At 42.1% G+C, this 26102-nt stretch overlaps 1 protein-coding gene across 1 annotated transcript in view; it reads right to left on the minus strand.

The window, feature by feature from the left end:
• The window catches only part of GARNL3 (GTPase activating Rap/RanGAP domain like 3), a 456591-nt gene that overhangs the window by 3777 nt on the left and 426712 nt on the right, over positions 1-26102 (minus strand). Inside the window, exons 26-28 of the mRNA XM_030207543.1 lie at positions 19349-19467; positions 12351-12486; positions 733-942 (exon numbers count right to left, since the gene is read on the minus strand). Of these exons, the coding sequence (XP_030063403.1) occupies positions 733-942; positions 12351-12486; positions 19349-19467 (465 nt within the window). The remainder of the gene's footprint in view (positions 1-732; positions 943-12350; positions 12487-19348; positions 19468-26102) is intronic.

Here is a 26102-nt window from a genome sequence, read left to right on the forward strand (position 1 = left end):
TATTTCAGTACTCCAGGTTACTGACTCCCATGCCATCAGAATGCTGCTGCTTGTCAGCAACTTTGCAAGCAGTTAATATAACGTCCCAGGAGCAATAGTCCACAAAGTCAACCCGATGCACTGGGGCTGCATCTTAAAGGAGTTCTGTTGTAACACCTGAGACCCCCCACCTCCCAATCACAACTCCTCCATATCAAGCTGCCCTCCTCATGCCCCCCAATTCAGCCTCTTGAAATTAAGCCCTGCCCCCAATCGGAAGATTCCTCCATCAGATGACTAGCCCCTTCAACCTCCAGGAACCCCTTCCTCCCCAGACTACCTTTAAAGTTCCCTGGTGTCTAGTGGGTTCAGGCAGGTATGATCCCCAGCTGCTCCTGCCCAGGTTTCAAGATGGAACCAGTGACCTCTAGCTGTAGTCTCACGGTAGTTCACCGCAAGCTGCATTATAGAATTTATATAGCAATGAGCTGCTTTACATCCATTAGCATGTTTTGCATCTCATTACTATATATCCTGTGATTACTTAGCACTGTATTAGGGCAAGAAAAATTGCAATAGTGCCCTTTAAGCCACGTTAAGGGGCAAATAATGCAGGTTATTGTCCTAATACAGCTTGATAGCATTCCTCCTTAATATGCACTAAATTTTTAAAGGCACACTAACGAACCAAATGTGTGGTAATGAATCCACATCCTTATTGATTTAACTACTAAAAGAATTCTGAAGCATTACCCAATAATTCTTTCCGTGTCCTGCTGGCTATTTCCTTAATCTCCATCCGTGAAAGTGATAAGGAGTGAGTGGCAGGAACAGGTGCAGTGCCGCTGGAAGTTGGCGTAGTGATGACTTTGGGCACTAAGGGAGATTTTAGAGGTCGTTCTATGCTGCGTCCAACCAGGTTGCTGAGGGGAATCTTGTACAAGTTTTTATACTGAATTTCCCCTAAAACAGAACAAAGGACTGCATTTATAAATCTTTCTTGAATTCAGGGCCAGAATAAAGTATTTCTGAAGAACCAGTTCCTGTGGTTGAGTGTCCATTACCCATTCTCTACTCCTCTTTGGTTGGTTTTTCTACGTGGAGGCTGTTCCCTATTTTTTCCTGTGCAGGTTGTGGTACATTTTCAGACTTAGGAGCCCCTTTTATCAAAGGGCTGAGGGGCTCCTGCCAGTTTGGCATGTGGTGAATTGGCCCTACTGCTGGGCTTGCCCAGGAGCCCAGCAGTAGTTCCGGTTTTCCCACTCACTATTTCCGGCACTAGAAAATACTTTTTATTTTCTACTGCTGGGGAGGGGGGTGTCCAGCGGTAATTGGACAGTGCCGTGTGCTGCCCGATTACTGTCAGGTTACTGCCAGAGCCCTCACCACCTCCTAAATAAGAGGTGGTAAGGGCTCCAGCGGTAATGGCCACGTGGCAATTTTTAAATTACTGCAAGGCCATTTATTGGCCCATTAAGAAAAAGCCACTTTTACCAGCAGCAGTAAAAGGTGGCCATGGCATATGACAGTCCCACACTCCAATGCCACCACGGGTCACCTTTTACCGCCATTTGGTAAAAGGGCCCCTTAGAGTTTATATAATGATGTCTGCATAGAATCCATTGTTTACAATGAATTGTACATGATTCCTGCTGTAAAAGGCTTAAACTTGGTTTTGGACATAGTGTCTAAAGGGTTAAAGAGAAGCAAAGAAATTCTTGAGTAATTCTTGGAGTTGTTCATTCACTGTAATCCTTTCCACTTTTTTTTTTGATAGAAGTGTGGAGGGCCTTTAAAAAAAAAAAAAAACCTAAGTCCAAAATAAAAAACATCCTGTTCGTAATGTCCAAAAAAAAAAAAGGCAGACTCACAGCCATAATCAAAAGGAAAAAGATCTACATTTCCTGTTTGATTATGGCTGTGAGATGGACGTTTTTACACTGAAAACATCTAAAATGAATAGCCATTTTTCAAAGTGAAACATCCAACTTTTGAATGACAAAAAAAACAGGAACATCTGTCTGGCATCATTTTCAAAAATATGGCCACACAGATGTCCCTGCATAATAGTGGTTAATGCAGTGAACTGTAGACCACAGAATACAGGTTCAAACCCCACTATAACTCTTTTTTGCAAATATGATCCCTCCAGGCTCTGAAAAATAACTAATATAACTGAATGTACACCACTTCAATTGCCTTCAAGCTTGCGAGTGTCTTATATATTTAGGTAGAGTAGGTATTTTTCTGTTTCTGGAAGACTCAGAATTATTTTTAAAAAAGTGAATTAAAGTGGGACTTTAACCTGGGTCCCTTGGTCCACTGCACTAACCACCAGTATGCTCAGGGAAGAGGGAGGGGGACAGCAACCAATGGGGGATTAAGGAGGGTTCATGCCTTAGACCCTCCAGTAGTCAGAAGCTCACTTGGAGCAACTTTTTGTGTCTTGTACATGACAAACATGTCTAGATACAAACGTCCTTCTTTTTAGACACTTTGGGCCCCCTATTCAGCTGGTAGCAGGCAATGTGTTTGCTGTTCACCGCCAGTGTTAAGCGGATATTCAATGCTGGGTCATATCAGGTGACCAGCATTGAATATCTGGGTTTATTTTGGCCGCTAAATAGCTATGTTGCACAATGTAGCTGCTAACTGTGGATATTCAGCCAGAGATAAACGGTGAGCCTGACGTCAGTGCCAGGCAAAATGGTAGAGACTATTACAAAGAACAAAATTACTGAAGATATTCAAGTACTTGTGTACTTGGCATAAATCCTGATGCCTACATTAGGTGCAGAGCAGGTGTATTCTATATTAATACACATAGATTTTAGAAATGCCTATTCCACATCCATAACCATGCCCCTCTTCAACTGTGCAATTTCGAATTTGAGTAGCATGTTACAGAATGCACTTAGTGAGTTGTGCATGTAAATCATGTAAATCATAATTAATGCAAATTAGTACTGATAATTGCTTGTTAACATCCAATTGATAGTGCTGATTAGCTAAACAATTAAGCTACACGCATTGTTCTAGAATACACTTCGATTTCCATGCAATATATAGAATTTGGAAACAGGATACAGGGCTACATGGATGATGAGTCTGACTCAGTATGGTTATTCTTATGTTCAGTTCTTGTGTTCTTATGCTTTTCTAGAATAGGGACATAACTCATGCGTGTAACTGCAAATTAGTGCCTACTAATGATACATAAGGCCAATTATTGATAGCTATAGCTAATGAAGTAATTAAGTTAGACGTATAAGTGGCATTATTCTATAAATGCGTGCACAAGTTTGGTTTTCAGGATATCCTCAATAAATATGCATCGTATACTACTGTGAGATCTCCCTTATTCCAATCTAGGCACAATCTAATGCCTATCAATTACATGACTGCCACTACTTAATTAAGCTGCTTAAACCACTTTATTTAAATATTGCTTATATTTTCTTTAATATACTAATGGCTGGTATACATGTACCATCCTATAATAGTATATCATTCATTCATTCATTCATTCACACACTCTTCGAATATAATATCTCTATTACATATTACCTGGGATAGAACAGAGAACTAGGCAATTACACAATAACCCTATGATAAATACATTACAAATGCATGAACATTGATTTAATTAAGGACATCTCTAGACCAATGTCACCAATGTCCCCAGTAATCCTTCTCTTCTATCATGTATTTTTTCCAAGTTGAAGTTCAATGTTCAGTATACAAACTGATCCTCTGAGCAATCCTTCTGGATATCTGCTGCAAGCTTCCTTTAAATTGGACCAACAAATATTCATTCTGCGAATCTTCATAAAGTGTAACACAATCTGCTAGCCCGTCCGTCTGTCCATCCTTGGGTAACTGCAATCCTTCATTCAAACATCGATCCCCACTGTTGTTATTGATGTGGTGGATCTAAAACTGTACACAGCACCTTTCTGTTTAAAGTCTAGGGTGCCCAGTTGGTGTCCTGGCATGTCAGGGGGACCAGTGCACTACAAATGCTGGCTCCTCCCACAACCAAATGCATTGGATTTGGCCTGGTTTGAGATGGCCGCCATTAGTTTCCATTATCGGCGAAAACCAATGGCGGCCACCTCTAACGCCGGCCCAAATGTTGAGATTTGGACGGCCCCGACCGTATTATCGAAACGAAAGATGGCCGGCCATCTTGTTTCGATAATACGGTCAGGTATGCCGCTTTACGGGGCCGGCCTTAGAGATGGCCACCCTTATAGATGGCCGGCCCCATTTGATTATGCCCCTCCATATGACTTACTCCACCAGTGGTCACTGATCCCCTCTCACCCCCAACAGATGTGAAAGAAACAGTACATCCCAGCCTCTATAACAGCTTCAGATGTTGTGGCCAGTCCTATTAGAGCATCAAGCATGTCTCTGAAGTAGCCTAGTGGTTGGTGCAGTGCACTGTGGAGAAGGGGACCCAGACATATAATCCACTTGTGGTGGAAAGTGTCAGCCCCCTAAAATCCAACAAAAACCTACTGTACACACATATAGGTGGCATCTGTAACAATAAGGCCTATTGTAGTGGTGTATAGCTGGGTGCAGTAAGTTTTTGGTGGGTTTTGGAGGTCCCACCATACAATATAAGAGGGTAACAGTGAAATGTGTATCTTTTATATGAAGTCCACTGCAGTGCCCTTTAGGGTGCCCCATTGCTCTGCTGAGATGTCTGTGTGGCCAGTTTACTAAGAATGCTGGCTTCTCCTCCCAATGGCTTGATTTTGTGTGTTTTTCACTTGGGTGTTTTTTTTTAAATACTCCAAAAAGATAGACGCAGTAAGCACAAAACATCTAGGAAATGGTCATTGTTAAAACAAAAAGACAGTTGTTTTTCAGGTTCAAAATGGCCATGTTCAGCACTTGATTTTTGGACGTTTTCAGCAAAACGCCCAAAATCAGATCTAGTCGTCATATTGAAAATGCTCTTCCACATGTACTAGAATATCACTGTATCAAATGACACATACATGAAGGTGTTAAACCATAGAGAATCTTAAACACTAACACAGATCTTAAAATGAATCCAGGCCTCTACAGGGAGCCAATGAAATTTTACCAAGAGAGTTGTTATTTTATCATATTTGTGAACCAAAAGTGTTAGACGAGCCGCTGTATTCTGAATAGTTTGATTCTTTTTGATACGACTTTTCAGGCAACCTGCATTGATACTATTGCTGTAGTCTAGCAGAGATAGCAACAAACTTTGAATGAAAAACAGAAGTGTCTAAAAAAGTATGGATTCTTCTTAGTTTCCTTAAAAATAAAAAAGGTTTTTTCAACAACTGGCTAATTTAAGAATCCAATTTCAAAGAATCTGACAGTGTTAATATTATCTTCAAAAGTAAATCCTCATGACCAACGCTGGGTGTGGATCCCGGCGCTACACACTGTACTATACATAGAACCCAACTCGGAGAGCCATTTATAGAACAGCGCTCAATGCTCATTTCATTTACTGAATCTAGTCCTATATGTGTAAAAATACAGTACATTCTGCTGATACAAATAAGTGTAGAAGCGTCATGCAGCTAGCACACTAACATTACTGCACAGTAACTGTGGTAGCAGTTTGTACTTCCTAAATAGGAGGAAGTAAGAGCTTCTGCATTAATTATTTTCATTTGCCAATGCACTAATGACAACATTAGCCCATCACCTGAAAATAAAAACATAGAAAAAGGCCTTTTGTCAAGGGACACACTACAGATGGGCTTAGTATACAGGAAAGTCCCGCATTAGGATGCTCATTTTCACACCACCCATCTACAGTCACCTTTTCAGCTTAGGCAAACTGGATGGCTTCTTTAAGGAGCTGGACAGATTACTTGCACATTTAATTCTCTAACAGACATTTGGATTTTTATAGAACATATAAGAATAGCCATACTCGGTCTGACCAATGGTCCATCCAGCCCAGTTTCAACAGTGGCCAATCTAGATCACAAATACCTGACAGAAACCCAAATAGTGGCAACATTCCATGCTACCAATCCTAGGGACAGCAGTAGCTTCCCCATGTCTATCTCAATAGCAGACTATGGACTTTTTCTCCAGGAGCTTGTCCACACCTTTTTAAAACCCAAATACGCTAACTGCTGTTACTATGTCCTCTGGCCAAGAATTTCAGAGTTTAACTATTCGGTGAGTGAAAAAAATAAGTATTTCCATGTAACTTCCTTGAGTGTCCCCTAGTCTTTGTACTTTTGGAATCAGTAAAAAATTGATTCATTTCTACTCATTCTACACCACTCAGGATTTTGTAGATCTCAGTAATATCCCCCATCATCCGTCTCTTTTCCAAGCTGAAGAGCCCTAACCTCTTTAGCCTTTCCTCATATGAGAAGAGTTCCATCCCCTTTACCATTTGGTCACTCTTCTTTGAACCTTTTCTGATTCTGCTATATCTTTTTTGAGATACGGTGACCAAAATTGAATGCAATACTCAAGGTGAGATCACCTTGAGCTTAACCGAGATTGGATAGCAGAGCCGGTAGTGGGAGGCGGGGATAGTGCGGGGCAGACTTATACAGTCTGTGCCAGAGCCAGTGGTGGGAGGCGGGACTGGAGGTTGGGAGGCAGGGATAGTGCTGGGCAGACATATACGGTCTGTGCCAGAGCCGGTGGTGGGAGACAGGGATAGTGCTGGGCAGACTTATACGGTCTGTGCCAGAGCCGGTGGTTGGGAAGCGGGGCTGGTGGTTGGGAGGCGGGGATAGTGCTGGGCAGACTTATACGGTCTGTGCCCTGAAGAGCATAGGTACAAATCAAAGTAGGGTATACACAAAAAGTAGCACACATGAGTTGTCTTGTTGGGCAGACTGGATGGACCGTGCAGGTCTTTTTCTGCCGTCATCTACTATGTTACTATATGTTACTATGTTACCATTGATCGATACAGAGGCATTATAGTATTTTCAGTCTTATTTAACATCCTTTTCCTAATAATTCCTAGCATCCTATTTGCTTTTTTGGCTACTGCTGCACACTGGGCATAGGATTTCAGCATATTATCTACAATGACATCTAGATCTTTTTCTGGTAACTATGATTTGGATTATTCTTTCCAATGTGCATCAATTTGCATTTGTCCACATGAAATTTTATCTGCCATCTGGTCTAATGCAGACCTCTAGATGGCAGTGTGTTCCTCTGATGGTCAGCTGGGTCCCACACAAGTCTGCTCTTTGGATAGAATATAAACACATCAGCCCTTGCATCAGATAAAAGCCCCTTTTTATTCAGAAACCATGGGCTGCAGCTGTGCTGATGACTGCATTCTGGCTTTGAGGGCGACGTACACAACTTTGTTTGCCCCAAATATTGTGGCTTCAAGGGCCAACTGGTTGTCTCACTGGCAGCACACTGAAGGAGAAGCCAGGGTTTCATAAACAATGTGCAATTTGCCAGCCACAAGAATCCTTTGCTGTTCTGGCCATGACATTGATGCAGATGACAACCTTGTTATCCTAGCACATTGGGACTCTTGGCAGTCTTCGTCTCTATGTGAGGTCGCAGCTTCAGCAAACAATAGGCTTTCCATTGTAAGCTTAGGTCTGCATTTCTGAAGTCAGGATATTAATGCTTGATTGTGTCAGGTATTATGATCCCATATACCTTTACTATATAGTGCTTCATAATGCTTATTTTGTTCCTACAGTCATATCATTTTATTTGGCTGTGATCATGGTTTTTATGTGTATGTTTATTTATTTATATTCTGCTTAAACCAAAACAGATTACAAAATTAAACATACATCATTTTAAAAAACATAACAAAAACAAAATATACACTTATCACAACATTTCTGCCATAAGACTTTAATACTTTTCACAATACCCTTCACACACTTCTTTCTGCATTCTAAAAAATCCATCCTATCAAAAATCTGCACCAGCCTCACAATAGTTTTCTGTACTAGGCTTTTCCATCTAACAGCAAAGGTTACATGCCAAAACTTATAAACAAATGACACTTTGGCATCCTTTTAAAGGCCACAGTATCAGATGCCAATCTTAAATTAGAAGGAAGACCATTCCATTCAACAGGGCCAGATACTAAAAAGTACTTTTCCTTGTCTCCTCATAATGCAGTTGATTCGGGGGGGGGGGGGGGGGGGGTGAGGGGAGAAATGCCCCCTCTGATCTCAATGCTTTGGCTCATATATCTTGGGATCACAGCCACAAAAAAGGTTAAGTACTGACTTAGGGGCTTATTAACTGAAGTATATTAAAATACAGGCTAACATGTGATAGTATAGACCAGAGGTGGCTGGTTCAAATTCCACTACTGGTCCTTGTGATCTTGGACAAGTCACTTAACCCTCCATTGCCTCAGATACAAACTTGGAATGTGAGCCCTCCAGGGAAATACCCAGCGTACCTGAATATAGCTCACTTTGAGCTACTACTGAAAAGGTGTGAGCAAAATATAAATAAATTGTGTTACCCTCACTCCCCCCCCCCCCCCCCCCCGAGATGAAAGGGTATCCTGATAATCCCTCTTCCTCAACTGATCCTGACAAATCTTCCTTCCTTGACTGGTCCTTTACACCCCCCAAATATGGCAGGTGTCATGCAGGGGAGCCAGCTTTTCAAAATTATTGGGGGTGCTAAGCTCAATGAGTATAACCCTTGCCTGGACACATACAAGGAATTTTCTCAATATTGGGGGTGCTCAAGCACCTACAGCACCCACAAAGCCGGCTTCTATGGTGTCATGCTTCCTCATCTTTCTCAGTCCTAGAGCCATGTATTTTGGGAAAGACAGGTTGTAAGAAGGGTAATAACTTGGAGTTACAGTGACATCAGGGGGCCCCTTTGTGATCTGAGTGATGTCATTGATGCAGAGTTTCACTGTACTTGGTCTAGCTGGATGACTTTGTAGTTTCTGTCTTTGGCCCCAGCATGTCTAACACCATCTCTTCCAAGCCAAAGTGTCCTATCCCCCAAAGAGTATGCAGGAGTCCTGAGCTCTGCTGTGCTCCCATGTTCCCTCGCTTCTGATCCCCCTATCAGAATGTATCACCCACATCTGGCCTATCTGTTGGTACACCAAAGATCCCTGGATTGGTGATGGGGGGAGGGGGAGGCAGTGATTTGCAGTAATTCATTAAGTGGCCCTCTTACAAAGTAGCATTAGACGCTAACACATGTTTAACACAGCAAAATGGCCTAAAGTGGGGGGAGCTTAAGTGTTCTGCATTAGTTTTGCCATGTGACAAGCTAATAGAACACTAAATATTTTTTTGTATTTTTTTTCTTTGGGAGGGGGGTGCCAGGGGCAGAGAATGGGCATTCCTGTGCTATCTGGTAAGCACGTAGATAATGCGGGAGTCCTTATCGCTTACAAAATAGGTGGCAGTAAATGCTGACACAATAGTTTTTAAAAATGGCTGCATGTTAATGGCAACATTAGCGCATGACCTTTAATGAAATAAATACAGAACACATTTTTCAGTGATTTCCTAATTCTTTTCTGATATTCGAGGCCCGTGTAGTCTTAAAAGCTCACACACTGCAAGATAGATCTTTTAGGTGCTCCTTCAAAGGTATCACAGCATGCAAAAACTTCCGTTTCCTATCATTTCTCTGGATAGTTTCACTATGTGAGACTGAGGAAACACCCCTGCTATTTTTTTCCACTGTATTTAAGTTTTAGTTCTGCTTTGATGGCTCTCAGCCTTTGGCTTTATGCTCCTTTGGGTTGAAAGAAGCCCAGAGGTCTATTGAGCCCACTAAAAGCACTTTGCCTCTGACTACACAAGCAGCTCTGGTAAAATATTTAGAGATGAAAAGGAACGTAGCAGTTTCAACACTGCAGCACAAAGAACTGCCACACTGAGGGGGCGAGCACTTTCGGTTATTTTCAATGATTTATTATACAGGGTTTCTAAACATAGACATCCCCTTTGACATTCAAACCTTATTGAAACTCCATGCTTTTTTGTACCTTGTGTAGAGTCTCATTTATCACATCTTCAAAAAGAACATTTGAGTTTTGCAAAAGATTCAGTTCCCTATACATGAACAGAGCAATTCTGTAGCCCAGGTGCTCACATTTCCATGTGCATTCCACATGGAAATGTTTACAATACTACCATTTACAAATGCATGTGTGCATCTATGCATATAAGTGTTAGCATGGCACTTAATTGTTATTCTGCAAACACCTGCTTAATTTACAAAGCAGGCATTTGCATTCACAAGGGCAGAGCATGGCCAGGACACGGGTGGCTCCCACTTAGACACCAGCTCTATGTCTGGAATAAGTGCAAGTGCCTATAGGTTTAGGTATGCTTTATACTACAGGCTCCTACTGGTAACAGTGGTTAGCGAATCTGGGTTTAAAAAAGATTTGGAGAAGTTCCTGGAGGAAAAGTCCATAGTCTGCTATTGAGATAGACATGGGGAAGCCACTGCTTACACTGGGATTGGTAGCATGGAATGTTGCTACTATTTGAGTTTCTGCCAGGTACTTGAGACCTGGATTGGCCACTGTTGGAAACAGGATACTGGGCTGGATGGACCATTGGTCTGACCCAGTATGGCTATTCTTATGTTCTTATGTTATGTTACATTTTACTGCAAATCCTTCCAGGCACTTAATTGGAAGAACCCAGTTATAGAATTGCCCTCTCTCTGTACACTGTGGGGCACGGTGGTGTCTTATTTGTATATTTTGGATTTAGCTGATGCCTTTCCAGTAACAGTTCAAGGCAAGTAGGTTTTTTGTTTCCGCACCGCCAACGCAGGGCCCTTTCTCCCATAGCTTGGTAAAAGGGCTCCCAAGTTTGTACCTGTGACAGTGGAAGGTTAAGTGACTTGTCCAAGGTCACAAGAAGTGTCAGTGGGATTTGAACTCTAATTTCCTGGTTCTTAGTCTGCAGGTCACCGTTAGGCTACTCTTCTTTGTGGAAAGTATTTCTTACAAAATTTTGTGGTCAAATACACACATATAAGTACACATATCTAGAAGATCATGTATACTTATATGGGACTGCATGTAGGCATTACCAAGAAGCATAGTTTGAATGGAGCTGGGGCTATGATTCAATATACATACATATTTTATAAAATATGTATGAATTGCATGCTGTAAATTTGTACATGAGGACCTGTGCGCTATTGGAGATAATTCTGGGTGCCTATTTTATAAAGGCACATGTGCTTTTCTTTTTTAAAAAAAAGGTTTAGAATAGGCATCTTTTGGGACTTTTCACCAGATAAGTGAGTAAGGAAGAAGTGTCAAGTCACCTTAAAATGTTACCACCTTTACTAGGGTGGCCATAAAGCAGAAATGGGTAATCTACTGCCCACAGACCACATCGGGCCCATGGAAGTAACCATTCGGTCCACATTAGTGAGAAATAGCATTCATAGATTGGAAGTGATGCACAGCTGCAAGCCTCTCAATTTCCTGTTCCTCAGTATAGAACTGTGAAAGGACCTCCCTCTACTCAGTCATAGATGGGACCAACCTGAAAACTCATTGGTCCTCCAAAGTGACCATTGAGTCCTAAAATTTACCTACCACTGCCATAAAGGTCAACATCAAAAATGATAGTCAGTAAGCCCTGGTTTTCACTCTCATTGCATATCAGGGCTTGTGGTTTCACTCGACTCTAAGTCCATTTGCTTTGAGAAAGACACAAGCAGATGGTCTCTTGATGCAACCTGCACTGGAGAAGATCAAAATGATGCACTCATAGAAACAAGCCATAGGAAACTGAGGGCCCAATATTCAACCTGTAGCGGACAGCGGTTTTTAAGCTGCTAATAACTACAGGCTGTATTAACCCCGGCTATTCAATGCCGAGCCATCCTTGAATATCCAGGTATATCTGGTTACTGGAAGTTAACCGGCACTGGCTGATATTCAGCTTTTTTTCTGCCCTAACCTTATCTGGTTACTTAACCAGTTAGTGGACTGAATATCACCGCTAGCTGGTTAAGTGCAAGCTCTGCCCAATCTCTGCTCCCAAACTGCTGCATTACTAACCAGACAGTGCCTGGGTGGTCACAGGCAATATTCAACAGCACTACTTGCTTAAGTGTCACTCAATGCTGGCAGATGTCTCTCTTGTCTGATTAAACACCTTTCAATATTGATTCCTGAAAACCTAAGTACCAAGCACAGTACTGGAGGATGTCATCTCAGAATTTTGTATTTCTGTTTTTTAGACTTTATTGGATCAATAGCTGCATCATTATGAAGGCAGCAACATTAAATTTCTGGCTCTCATCAAGAATGCCATAGACAAATATGGAACATGTGTTTAAGATGGGCCTAAAGACAAAGTGTCGAGCACATGCAGCTCATGTTTTACCTTCACCAGGGGACGAGGGGAACACGGGCATGTCATAGCCAGTCGGCGTTTGAGGAGAGCTGTGGGTACTGGTATCCTTTGAACTGCTGTTGGATGATGAGCTGACGGCTGCAGCAGCTTGAAAATAAATATCTGACTGAAAAGGAACAAGACAAGAAGAGCAGTATGACTGAGTTGCCCAGATACACTTGAACACAGAAAACAGAAATTTACCAAGACCAAGCTGCAGGAATATGTCCATCTCATCAAGAGTTGTTTCACCATGAACTGCTCTCATAAATGCTTGAGTTGGGCCTCCGTACCAGTTTTCCCAATTTATTGCTGACTGAACACTCTAAAAATAAAGAAACTGATTCAGAAGCGTAGCCAGGTTTTGAGGTTAGGGGGAACAAACCTTTTGTACAATAGGTGTCAATGTGCAGCTGAAGGGCTGATCCTCATAGGCGCCATTTTATTCAAAATCTGTTTGGGGGAGCAGCTGCTCCCCTTGCACACCACTGAGCTACTCCTCTGGACTGAACCCATTTCTGAATATTTCCCCACCAGAAGCTGGTTTCCTTCAAATCCCTATGCTATTAACTGCAAACAGTGGAAACTACTCTGTGTGTACATGAAACAAATCTAGTGGCCACAGCTTTTCTTTTCAGGGAAAGCATGAAACATTTGTCTATATAAACTAGTTCTTCATTATATTTAACAAACCTGTTGTAACCCATCTGTTGACACAAACTAGTTTGATTTATAGGCACCAGGGACTGTTCTGTTCATGGGAACTACTGATTACTTCAGGTCACCGGTTTCAGTGATGCTCCCTTTCTCTGGACAGCTAATGTAGAACACAGTTGTGGCTAGAAACAGGTATCTCCAGCCCAGGAACTTGATCTACATAAACCAACCCAAACAGAGGTTGGCTCTGATGTAACATGAACTTTTAGGGGCTCTTTTACTAAAGTTTTGTACTTCTTGCGTGGTAACTGCAGAGCTTGTGTGATAACTGGTGGGGGAATTCCCTGCTTCTGCTCATGCTGTTACCAAGAAGGAAATTCTTTACTGCAGTATGTGCAGTGACTGATATTTTGGAGGTGGTAAGCGCTTTCATGTTATTTGCATTGGTGACACTGCACAGTAAGGGGCCCTTTTACTAAGCCGCGTAAGCGTTTACATGTGCCCAACGCACGTTAAAATGGAGTTACTGCCCAGCTACCGTGTGGCTCTGGCGGTAATTTCATTTTTGGCACACGTCCGAAAAATAATTTTTATTTTCAGACGCACATAATGGGCACGCACCAAGTGGCATTTTATTGCCCGGTTTCCGCGTGAGACTTTACCGCTAGGTCAATGGCTGGCGGTAAGGTCTCAGACCCCAAATGGATGAGCGGCAATTTTCATTTTGCCGCACATCCATTTTCAGCAAAAATTTTAAAAAGGCATTTTTTTGCAGGTGCGCTGAAAATGATTCTGCGCGCTCCCAAAACATGCATCTAGGGAAGGGAAATGGGACTTGATATACCGCCTTTCTGTGGTGTTTTGCAATTACATTCAAAGCGGTTTACATATATACAGGTACTTATTTTGTACCTGGGGCAATGGAGGGTTAAGCGACTTGCCCACAGTCACAAGGGGCTGCAGTGGGAATTGAACCCAGTTCCCCAGGATCAAAGTCCGCTGCACTAACCACTAGGCTACTCCTCCACTACACTACACTACATCTACACTACCACAAGCCATTTTTCAGTGCATCTTAGTAAAAGGACCCCTCAATTACTTTGCACTAACTGGCACAGGCTACTCTCATTACCCACCCAAAACCCATCCATTTGCCATCTCATTGCAGGATATGGAGTTAGTGTGTGAATTAGCATGCACTCTCATGCCAGCATGGTAGTGGTTACCACGATCGTGTGCTATAAGATACTGCACATTAACTCACATGGCAACTGCTTACAGCATGTTAGTAAAAGGGCCCAATGGTTTATTTACATTTAGAAAACTGCCTTATCTAATGCAGCCCAAAGTGAAATACAATGTAAACACTGGAAAGATCAATATTTAAAGCAATATATCAAAAACAAAACAAATGTAAGGACTGACATATGACTACAATTGCAATGCTACCAAATAAATATAGGCAGAATTGGCACCCTGACATAATAGCCCAGACAAAATAGCCTTGTCAAAATAGCCCTTAACAAAACAACCCTTGACAAAATAGCTCCTGTAACAAAATAGCCCATAGCCCTTCACAAAAATAAGTATAGTAAAAATTATGTCTTCCTCCCTCTGAAGGTCCCACATCTCTTCTCCCCCTCTATCCTCACCTCCCAATGTAGTCCAACATTTGACGGTACTATGTAAGCCACATTGAGCCTGCAAATAGGTGGGAAAATGTGGGGTACAAATGCAACAAATAAATAAATAAACCCCTGGTCCTCCTGCCTACCCTCCGCGGTCCGGTATCTCTTCTGCCCTTCACTCCCCGGCATTCCTCCAACGTTCCTGTGGTCCACTGGCAGCATCAACAAGCTGCTTCAGCTGGCTCTGGAAGCATTCTCTCTGTTGTGTGCTGCCTATGTGGACATAGGAAATTGTATCAGATGAGGTGGGACACAACAGAGAGAATACTTCTGGGGCAAAGGGGAGACATACCTCAGCTCAAAGCAGCAGTTGCAGCAGCAGGAGCAGGTAACATACTCAGGGGCGGACTCCTTTTACCAGGGGGCTCATTTGTCAGGAGCCAAATTGTGGGCAGGCCCTTTTTGCCAGGGGTTGATTTGCCAGGGGGGGGGGGTGTTGTCTGTTTTTCTTTTTTTGTTGGGGCTATTTTGTGTTTGGGCCTTTTTGTCAGGGCTATTTTGATCAGGTACCAGTAAAATGATATGCCAACAACAATTACAACAACATGAAGAACATTTTATATAATACACTAAATAAAATCAAAGCACAATAAAAAATCTTTAGAGCAAAAACTCAACTACAATAAAAAAGAATCAAGTTCAGGGTGGAAAAAGTAAAGAAAAAAATACATTTTTACGTTTTTCCTAAAGTCTTACAAAACTAATGAGAAAACAAAGTTTCTGACAAGATACATGCAAAGATACAACTAAGGAGACATTATCAAGGTGTGGAAAAAGGAGGGCTTTCACTCGATTTATCAGTGGAGTCACCAACCTGCAGCATCTCAGTACTGCAGATCGTTCATTCCTGCAGTAAATGCTTGTAAGCAGTGTTATTCAACAGACCTGGCAACCGTCATCTTTAAATGGAAGAGATGGCTAGAGAGTGCCCCCCCCCAAAAAAAAATCAAGGCTCACCAAAAGTGAACCCTATACAACCTGAAGGATGCCCCCAGCAATCTCCCCACCCCCACTGGAAGCTCAGAAACATATACCGGGTGGTATCATATTTACATAGTAATGAGCTGCTTTACATGCATTTGCATGTTTTGCATCTCATTACTATGTAACGTACGGTGATAATCTAGCACTGTGTTAGGGCACGACAACCTACGTTAGTGCCCTTTAAGTTACATTAAGGGGTAAATAATATGGATTATTACTCTAATGCAGCTTGATAACTTGCCCCTAAGAGTCTAATATATCGCAAGTCTTGCCATGAACATATCTTGAGAAAAATATTTTGATAAATCACATCCAAGATATTCCTCAGGCTCCCAGGCTCTGGCTTTGCTTTAAGGATTTGCACAGGTTTGGTTTCAGCTCTTTTGGCCTTTTTTCCATATTTTTTGATGTTTTTTCTGTTTGTTTCATACTTTTTTTTAATACAATTTTTTTACACTCGTAAATAAAAACTTTTAAAGGCACACTAATCAATTTAATATGCATTAATTTGCAGGTTAACACATATTATGGACCTCATTTTACATGCCCTACTCATGTTAGAGGTTTATGCAAGATAAATGTTTAAGTGTCGGTTTATGCACATATCAAAGTCCCCATTTTATAAAGCTGGAAAATGCACGTCTCAAACACAAATGTATGCAAATGGCAAAGGGAAGTGATCTGGGCATGTTTGGATGAGACAAATGTGTGGCAAGTTCATAGACAGTCAAACATCTATGTCCTATAAGATCGGGAGTTACACCTACTACCAAGCATATTTAGGATTTGGGAAACAGCTGCTACTGAGCAGCACTCCACTGGAGGGTCTGGGAGGGGGTTGCTTCCTTAATCATCCAGTGGTTTTCGTCCTCCCCCCAAATCCAAACTGGCAATGGACACTAGTTACTGTGACAGCATGAAACTAATATCTGGCTATGCTTCTAAGATTGAAAAGAAAACTGGTTATGTGTCAGCTTTAAAAACATTGAGGGGTTGATCAGGGCCAATTCCTCTCCAACTGCTGTGAGATTCTGCACCAACTGGATCACCCCCAAAGACAGGAGAAGCATCTCAGGGGGTGTTTGAGAAGTTGCCGAATCTTAAGGGTGTAGAGGCTGAAGCTGGAGACTTGGCTCAAAGAACTTCGGTTGGTGTTGATACTCAAGGTGGTGGAGTAGGATGGGAGATTCCTGCTATTCTCCCCCTTGAAGAGACCTGTGGAGGTGACACTGGGATACAATATGGACAGTGCTGGAATCTCTTTATGTGATATGTGTTGGGACTTCAACCTCACTGAGTTAGTTTTCACAAAGAATTAGGAAATGCGCGGAGGAATTAAAACTTAACTCAGAGAACATATATACCCTTTAGTCTCAGATACAACAGTCTCAAACCATACAATTCGGTATGACTCAGGACAAATTGAGACATCTTAATTTGAGATTATTGAATTTTCCTAAGCTTTTAACAGTGATACTAAAGGACTTATTCTTACATTTTTGAAGGAAAAGTTAAAATGCTCTGATGTGAGTTTGTCTTCTCTTCATGATCTATTATCTTCCTGTGCCTCGTCAGCGTTCAAGTTCTCCTGATGACTTCTGTTGTGGATGTTTCTTCTGATAGTCTGAATATTACCCAGATTTTGGAATCTTCCTTTGATGGTCTCTAGGTCTACTCTTTTGGTGACTTTTGTGTTCTTACAGGAAAAAGAGGCACTTTTATGCCTCCTTTTTAGACTGTCAGATTCCATTTTTTTTTTGGGGGGGGGGGGTGAATTTCTATATTTCCTGGTATCTCAAAATGGACTCAAGTAAGAAAGAAGAAGTTTTTGGCATATAGAGAGTATCTGTATCTATGGGAGCAAAGTTTTAGCTTAGATTTTCCTGTAAATTTTCCATTTAGATCAACATGTCTATGAGCGTCTTTTACTAAGCCGCGATAGCGTTTTTAGCTTGCCGTAGAAATGAGCTGGCAGTAAACATCGAGATGCCCATGGGTATCTTGGTGTTTGCTGCCAGCAGATTATTTATGAGCTTTCTCAGTTACGTTTTTTTTCTGGAAGGGAGAGGAGTAACAATGTCTGTTCCATAAATTGATCCTATTTCATCTTCAGTTAGAATCGGTATATAATTCTTTTAAGGAGAAGACTCACTGCTTTACTTTAGATTATCTTGTATGATAGCTTCCTTTGGCTTTGCAAATTGGAATCTCTCCCAAATGTGGTCTAAGTAGAGGTCAATTATGTTTACTTCTTATTACAATTGTTTTCCTATTGGTTGATTTTTACCAAAATATTGTATCTCTTGTATTTCATGTTTTTCTTGATGTATTAGTTTCAAAATGCATAGATAAAATACACAAACAAACAAAAAACATTGAGGGGTTGATATTCAGCTGGCGGCGCTCAGCGTTTTTCTGACCGCTGCTGGTGCTGTGCCTAGAAATTCAATCCTGGGCCATGTCAAGGCTTCGGCACTGAATTTCCTGATTTCCAGAGCTGGTTAAGTGTGATATTCAGCATTTAACTGGCTATTGAGCACCGCATATAGATAGGAGTGACATTTATGCAGGGATCTTGGCCAGCGGGACTTAGGGGTGATTGTGGCCAAATAGGTAGAAAATGTGACCGTCAAAACCAGAAGGATGCTCGGGTGCATAAGGAGAGGGATGACCAGCAGGACAAAGAGGTGATAGTGCCCTTGTATAAGTCTCTGGTGAGGCCCCATTTAGAATACTGTGTGCAGTTCTGGAGACCGCACCTACAGAAAGATATAAACAGGATGGAGTTGGTCCAGAGGGCGGCTACAAAATTGGTAAGCGGTCTCCGTCATAAAATATATAAGGATAGGCTTATGAACCTCAACATGTATACAATGGAAGAGAGGCGGGAGAGATGGGATATGATAGAGACGTTTAAATACCTTAGTGGCATTAATGTATAGGAGAACATTTTTCAAATGAAGGAAAACTCTGGAATGAGAAGGCATAAAATGAAGTTAACAGGAAATAGGCTTAGGAGGAATCTAAGAAAATACTCTTTCACGGAAAGGGTGGCGGATGCGTGGAATGGCCTCCCGGTGGCAGTTGTCACAATTTAAGGAAGCATGGGACATGGGATCTTTTAGGAAAAGGAGGAATTAGGGTTACTGAGGATGGGCAGACTGGATGGGCCATTTGGCCCTTATCTGCCGTCATATTTCTAAGTTCTGAATATCAGCACTTAACCAGCCCCAGAACACCCCCAAAATATCTGGTTTTGAGTCCGGCGTTAACCAGAAATTTTCAGCAGCACTAACTGGTTAAGTGATGCTGAAAATGACTGGTTAGCCCTGAACAAGTGATTTAACTGGCCAGGAGCCATTTGTGTCCAGTTAAATCTCTTTATTATACATGTTTATTATTCTAAAATGGATGTTTATACTGCACCCACCTGACAAATAAACATCTGTTTCTCCGTATTTTAGAATAGGCTCTGTGTCAGTAGTTCTAAAATACTGGTGAAACTTCAGAAACTCTGATCTGTACGTCTCAATTCCTACTTCTACAATGTATCTAAAATGGCACAGTAACGAATCAAAAGTACATCCCTAGTGAGCTTTTCATACCAACCATACTGTCTCACCCGCGATCAGGTGTTATATTTTATTCTGTGTTTCTTACCCTGGATGCCACCAGTAGAAGCTCAGGAACCACAGCTGTGTGAACCAGGTTTCCATTCACTACTAATCGGATCTCAATGGAATCAGTAGTAAAAGCCAGTATATATGGGAAAGCACACACTGCAAACAGGAAGGCAAAAGAACAACATAACAGATTTCATAAAGGCTAAAAGATCCATATTTAAAGTGTTCTTCCAGCTACACTTTGGAATTAGTCAGACAAATTGCAAGGTCTCAGATTCCCTCCCCTTCCCCTGTGAGTAACCTGGACCAAATTTGCCTACCAAAACAAAGTAGAGCAGTGAACATTCCCAGTAAGGGTGTGCAGGTAAAAAAAAAAAAAAATCATCATTTTGTTTAGTTTTATGGGATTTTTTAAAATGTGTTTGTTTGTTTGTTTGTTTCAGGTCAATGTCCTCATTACTGCTTATTTTTGCAAAGCAGTGCATCCTAATGACCAATAATGTGCCCTACTGAGCAATAAGGCACACTATTATGGAATAAGGTGCATTACTGAGCAGCAGTGTGCACTATTGAGCAATAAATTACAGAAACTAGGAAAGCTGGCAAACTAGGCAACTTTTAATAATGGGTGATTTCAATTATCCTAATATTGACTGGATAAATGTTACATCAGGGAGTGCTAGGGAGGTAACATTTCTAGATGCAATAAATGACTGCTTCTTGGAGCAACTAGTCCAGGAACCAGGGGTGTAGCCATGGGCAGGCCTGGATGGGCCAAGGCCCAGCCACTTTTGCTCCAGGCCCGCCCACCCTAACTAGCCCCAACCCAACAACATCCAAAACTCATTTTACTAACCTGACTGAAGTCGTCACTGCAGAAGCAGAGTACAGCCAGCTCAGCCTTCCCCTTCTCTCTCAGCTGTGGTCCCACCCTCATTTCCTGTTTACGCAAGGGCAGGACGCTGAGAGAGAAGGGGAAGGCAGGCTGAGCCAACTGTACTCTGCTTCTGCAGTCACGATTCAGTCAGGTTAGTAAAATGAGTTTTAAGCTACGGCTGGGCGGCAGGAAAGCAAGGAGGGCTGTTGAGGGAGAAGAGGTCAGGCAGGGGGGTTGTAACTGGAACTCAGGGGGGGCAGGTGGGGTTTGGGGTGTCACTGGACATGGAGGGGCGGGCAGAGGAGCATCATTGGACATGGAGGGGAGGGCAGGGGAGAGAGGAGAAATCATTGGACATGGAGGGGAGGGCAGAGGAGAATCGCTGGACATGGATGGGAGGGAGGGGAGAGGAGAAATCGCTAGACATGGAGGGGAGGGCAGGGGAGAGAGAAGAATTGTTGGATATGGATGGGGGGAGAGGGCAGGAGAGAGAGGAGAGTTGCTGGACTTGGATGGGTGAGGGCAAGGGAGAGAGGAGAGTTGCTGGACATGGATGGGTGAGGGCAGGGGAGAGAGGAGAGTTGCTGGACATGGAGGCAGGGGAAGGGCAGGAGAAATGCTGGACATGGATGGAGGGGAGGGAAGACAGGAGGAGATGCACATGGATGGAGGGGAGAGAGGAGAAATGCTGGACATGGATGGAGGGGAGGGAAGAGAGGAAGTGAGATGAACATGGATGGCGGGGCGGAGAGAGAGGAAAAATGGTGGACATGGATGGAGGAGAGGGAAGAGAGAGAGAGAGGAAGGAGATGCATATGGATGGAGGGGCGTGAAGAAAGAGGAAGGAGATGCATACTGACAGAGATGAGGGAAAGGGAAAAGAGGAGAAAAACTACACATGGATGGAGAAAATAGATGCTGGATGGAAAGAGGGAAGAGAGGGGGTATATGCTGGATGGAAAGGGGGAAGAGAGGGGGCAGATGCTGGAAGGAAAGGGGAGAGAGAGGGGGTAGACACTGGATGGGGGGGTTAGACTGTTCACTGCCTAGGGCAAAAAAATGTATTTAATCACCATATTAGCTCTGGGCCCAGAAAAAATGTCAGGTCTGGCTACGCCACTGCCAGGAACCAACAAGAGGGGGAGCTATTTGGATCTAATCCTTAGTGGAATGTGGGGTATAGTACAAGATGTAATGGTGTTGGATCTGCTGGGAAACAGTGATCATAACATGATCAAATTTGAGCTGATATCTGGAGTGACATCACTAAGGAAATCTACTGTAGCAGCTTTTCATTTTTGAAAGGGCAACTATGACAAAATGAGGAAAATGGTTAAAAAGAAGATGAAAGGGTCAGCCGCAAAGATTAAGACTTTAAAAGAGGCATGGACGTTGTTTAAAAATACCATCGTGGAAGCCCAGACTACATGCATTCCACGTATTAACAAATGTGGAAAAAAGAGCAAACAGCCGCCAGTGTGGTTAAAAGATGAGGTGAAAGAGACTATTAGAGCCAAAAGAACATCTTTCAAAGAATGGAAAAGGGATCCGAATGAAGAAAATAAGAAGTAACATAAGCACCGTCAAGCCAGATGCAAAGCTTTTATAAAGAAGGCTAAAAGAGAATATGAAGGAAAACATGCCGTGGAGAAGAAAAATCATAGTTTTTTCAGGTATATCAGAAGCAGGAAGCCTGTGAGGGAATCTGTGGAACTGTTAGATCAGGAAGGAGCAAAAGGAGCACTCAGAGAGGACAAGGCCATAGCAGAGAGTTTGAATGAATTCTTTGCTTTGGTCTTTACGGAAGAAGATGTAACAGATTTACCTATACAGGAAATTGGTTTTCAGGGGTGATGATGCAGAGGAACTCAAACAAATCTCAGTGAACTTGGAAGATGTACTGAGCCAAATTAACAAGTTAAAGAGTGATAAATCATCTGGACCACATGGTATACACCCCAGAGTATCAAAAGAACTCAAACATGAAATTGCTAGTGATATGTAACCTGTCGTTAAAATTGTCCATAGCACTTAAGACTAGAGGGTGGCCAATGTGATGCTGATTTTTAAAAAGGGTTCCAGGGGTTATCCAGGAAATTACAGACCAGTAAGCCTGACTTCAGTGCCGGGCAAAATAGTGGAAACTATTATAAAATTACAGAAAGTGTAGACAAACATGGATTAATGGGACAGAATCAGCAGGGATTCAGCCAAGGGAGGTCTTGCCTCACCGATTTGCTTCACTTCTTTGAAGATGTGAATAAACATGTTGATAAAAGTGAGACGGTTGATGTAATGTATCTAGATTTTCAGAAGGTACCTCATGAAAGACTCCTGAGAAAGTTAAGGAGTCATGGGATAGGAAGCAATGTCCTTCTGTAGACTAAGAATAGATTATTGGACAGAAAACAGAGACTAGGGTTAAATAGCCATTTTTCTCAGTGGAGGAGGCTGAATAGTGGAGTGCCACAGGGATCTGTACTGGGACTGGTTACTATTTAACATATTTGAAGGAGTGAGGTGATTAAATTTGCAGATGCATGCAACTGTTCAAATTTGTCCAAACATATGCAGATTGTGAAAAATTGCAGAAAGACCTAAGGAAACTAGAAAACTGGGCATTCAAATAGCAGAAGAAATTTAATGTAGACAAATGCAAAGTGATGCACACTGGGAAGAATAATCCAAATCATAGTTATCTGATGCTAGGATCCACTTTAAGAGTCCACACTCAAGAAAATAAGTGTTACTGTAGACAATATGCTGAAATCTTCTGCCCAGTGTGCAGTGGTGGCCAAAAAAGTACACAGGATGCTATGAATTACTAGAAGAGGGATGCAAAATAAGACCAAAAATATTATAATGCCTCTGTATTGCTCCACGGTGCAACCTCACCTTGAATATTGTGTTCAATTCTGATCGCCGTATCTCAAACAAGATGTGGCTGAATTTGAAAAGGTTCAAAGAAGAGCGACCAAAATGATAGAGGGGATGGAATTGCTCCCATATGAGGAAAGGCTAAAGAAATTAGGGCTCTTCAGTTTGGAAAAGAGACGGTTGATGGGGGATATGATTGAGGTCTACAAAAATCTGAGCGGTGTGGAGCGGGTGGAGGTGAATCAATTTTTCACTCATTCAAAAAGTACAAAGACCAGGGGACACTCAATGAAATTGCATGGAAATACTTTTAAAACAAATAGGAGGAAATATGTTTTTCATTCAAAGACTAGTTAAGCTCTGGAACTCGTTGCCGGACGATGTGATAACAGCAGTTAGTGTACCTGGGTTTAAAAAAGGTTTGGAAGTTACTGGAGGAAAAGTCCATAGTCTGTTATTGAGATGGACATGGCGGAAGCCACTGCTTGCCCTGGAATTGGTAGCATGGAATGGTGCTATTAATTGGGTTTCTGCCAGGTACTCGTGACCTAGATTGGCCACTGTTGGAAGCAGGATACTGGGCTAAATGGACCATTGGTCTGACCCATTATGGCTATTCTTATGTTCTTATTGTGGAATAAGGTGCATTACTGAGCAATGCACATTACTCCGCCTTCTGAACTATAAAAATGTTCAGCAGACTTTACTTATCATGGTATTATATGCTTGAATTCTCTCCCAAAATCTATTAGACACTATCATAATTACATGCAATTTCACAGGATCCTAAAAACCTCCCTCTTTATAAATTCATATCAAACGGTAGTGAACTCCAGGTCTAATTAACAGTGCCTATTTAGCCTTTTCTTTTATATTATGTACTTACTTATCCAAACATTGCTAGTTATATTAGTTTCCTATTGTTAATACCACTGTTTATGATTGTACTAGACTAGACTATTATTGTTGTAAACCTTCCATTGTTTAACTTTAATCCTTATTGTAAGCCACATTGAACTCATGTTTTCTTGGGATATCTTGGGATATAAATGACATAAATAAATAGATAGATAAGGCACACTATTGAAGAATAAGGCGCATTACTGAGCAACAGTGTGAACTATTTGAGCAATAAGGTACTCTTGAGGAGTAAGGTGCATTACTGAGCAATAGTATATATTATTGAGCAATAGGGCACACTAATGTGGAATAAGGTACATTATTGAGCAAAAGTGTGAACTATTGAGCAATAGTGCTTGCTGATGTACAATAGTGCATACTATTGACAACACAGGATACACCCCAAAATTTTGTGTTTGGTAGAAATGCACACCCCCAGTTCCCATGTTGTGATTTCACTTTGGCTACTCAGAACTGATATTCTGCACTATCTGGTTGGTCAATGTTACCCAAGTTACTCAGCGTCAGCTGAATAGCTGTCCCCACGTTAACTAGACAAATTGGTCTGGTTATCTTTAGATTGAATATTCAGCCTGCAACGATTGAAGCTGAATATGTGGATAGAGTCAGACAAAGTGGTCTGGTTATCTTTATCTGAACCAAGCCAGCTGAATATCGATTTTTTACTATTTATTACACATTTCTACTTGTAAAACAAAGACAAATGCATTTACCCCTGCCTGACAAAGAAACACATCTATTCATTCTGAAGGCATTTCACTGACTCATTGGCAGGTCGCAGTCTTTTTTGACCATACGAGTGAAGAGCTGGAGGGGGGGGGGGGGGGGGCGGATAAAGATGTAATTGTATGATCTATTCCATTAAACAGCAGGAATATATTTCTGCACAGTACAAATGTCCAGAATAGATTTTTCCCTGTTGGCTGCAGACTGGATATCTCCAAATATTTGTACAGTTACATAGCTTGGGAATTTGTTTCAGAATCCAGGCTCCAGGTGAGTGTGAACATTTTATTTAGCATATACAAAACTTTATTTGCTGAAAAATGGTGACCTGGTTAAGCATAGTGGTTTATTTATATACCTGGGAACTTTCCATGTTTGATCTTCAGTCTCTGGGTTAGAGAACCCAGGATTTCTGGTCCTGCTGCTGCCTCTCTTTCCACCAGTATCAAGGGAACACTAGAATATCCCTCCTCCTGAGTCCTGCCACTGATGCTGCTGCTGCTGCTATTGCAATTTTCTCCATCTTCAACTGCTGATTGGTTCAAGTGTCCAGAATGAGCCAATCAGCAGCATGAGAAAGTGAAACAGCAGTATGCTCAAAGACATTATCTCTTGCCTTTGTTGACACTAGACAGGGCTGGAGCGGGGGGGGGGGGGGGGAGGAGGAGTGGGGGAGTAAGAATGGGGAGGGTTGGAGGACAGCAAGAGAAGGAAGAAAGAGGGAAAAGTGGGAGGAAAAAGTGAGATCATCAATGGGGACGGGTGGGAGAGAGGAGAAAGGAAGAGTGGAAAGCGAGGTTTGGTGAATAAAAGGTGGTTGAGAAAGGAGAATGAGAGATGAAAGAAAAGTGGAGAAGTGGGGATGTTGAGGGGAGGGAAGAAGAGTAGAAAGAGGATGGTATATTTATGGGCAGAGCCTGCGAAAAGTACAAGGGTAGCGGGAAAGAGCAAGTTTGGTGGGGGGAGGTGGGAAGAGAAAGTTCAATTCCCACTTCAGGCACAGGAAGCTCCTTGTGACTCTGGGCAAGTCACTTAACCCTCCATTGCCCCATGTAAGCCGCATTGAGCCTGCCATGAGTGGGAAAGTGCGGGGTACAAATGTAACACACACAAAAAAGTAGAGAGCATAGAGGGATGGCATTATAGCAAAGGACAGGAAGAGTAGGGAGAAAAAGGGATGAGGAAGAGGGGGTGAAAACGGGTGATCCATAGCTGAGAAAGAGCAAGGTAGAAAAGAGGGAAAGAAAGAGAGAGAGAGGAAGTAAGGAAGGGGGAGAGAGAAAGAATCAATCTTGAGGACAAAGGAAAGAGAGGAATAGAAGTAGAGGAAGATGTTTGGAGATATAGGGGAGGAGGAGGTAAAAAGAACCCGGAAGAGAGGAAAATGATG

Source organism: Microcaecilia unicolor, chromosome 6 (genome assembly GCF_901765095.1).
Source record: "Microcaecilia unicolor chromosome 6, aMicUni1.1, whole genome shotgun sequence".
In the NCBI taxonomy this organism is placed as follows: domain Eukaryota; kingdom Metazoa; phylum Chordata; class Amphibia; order Gymnophiona; family Siphonopidae; genus Microcaecilia; species Microcaecilia unicolor.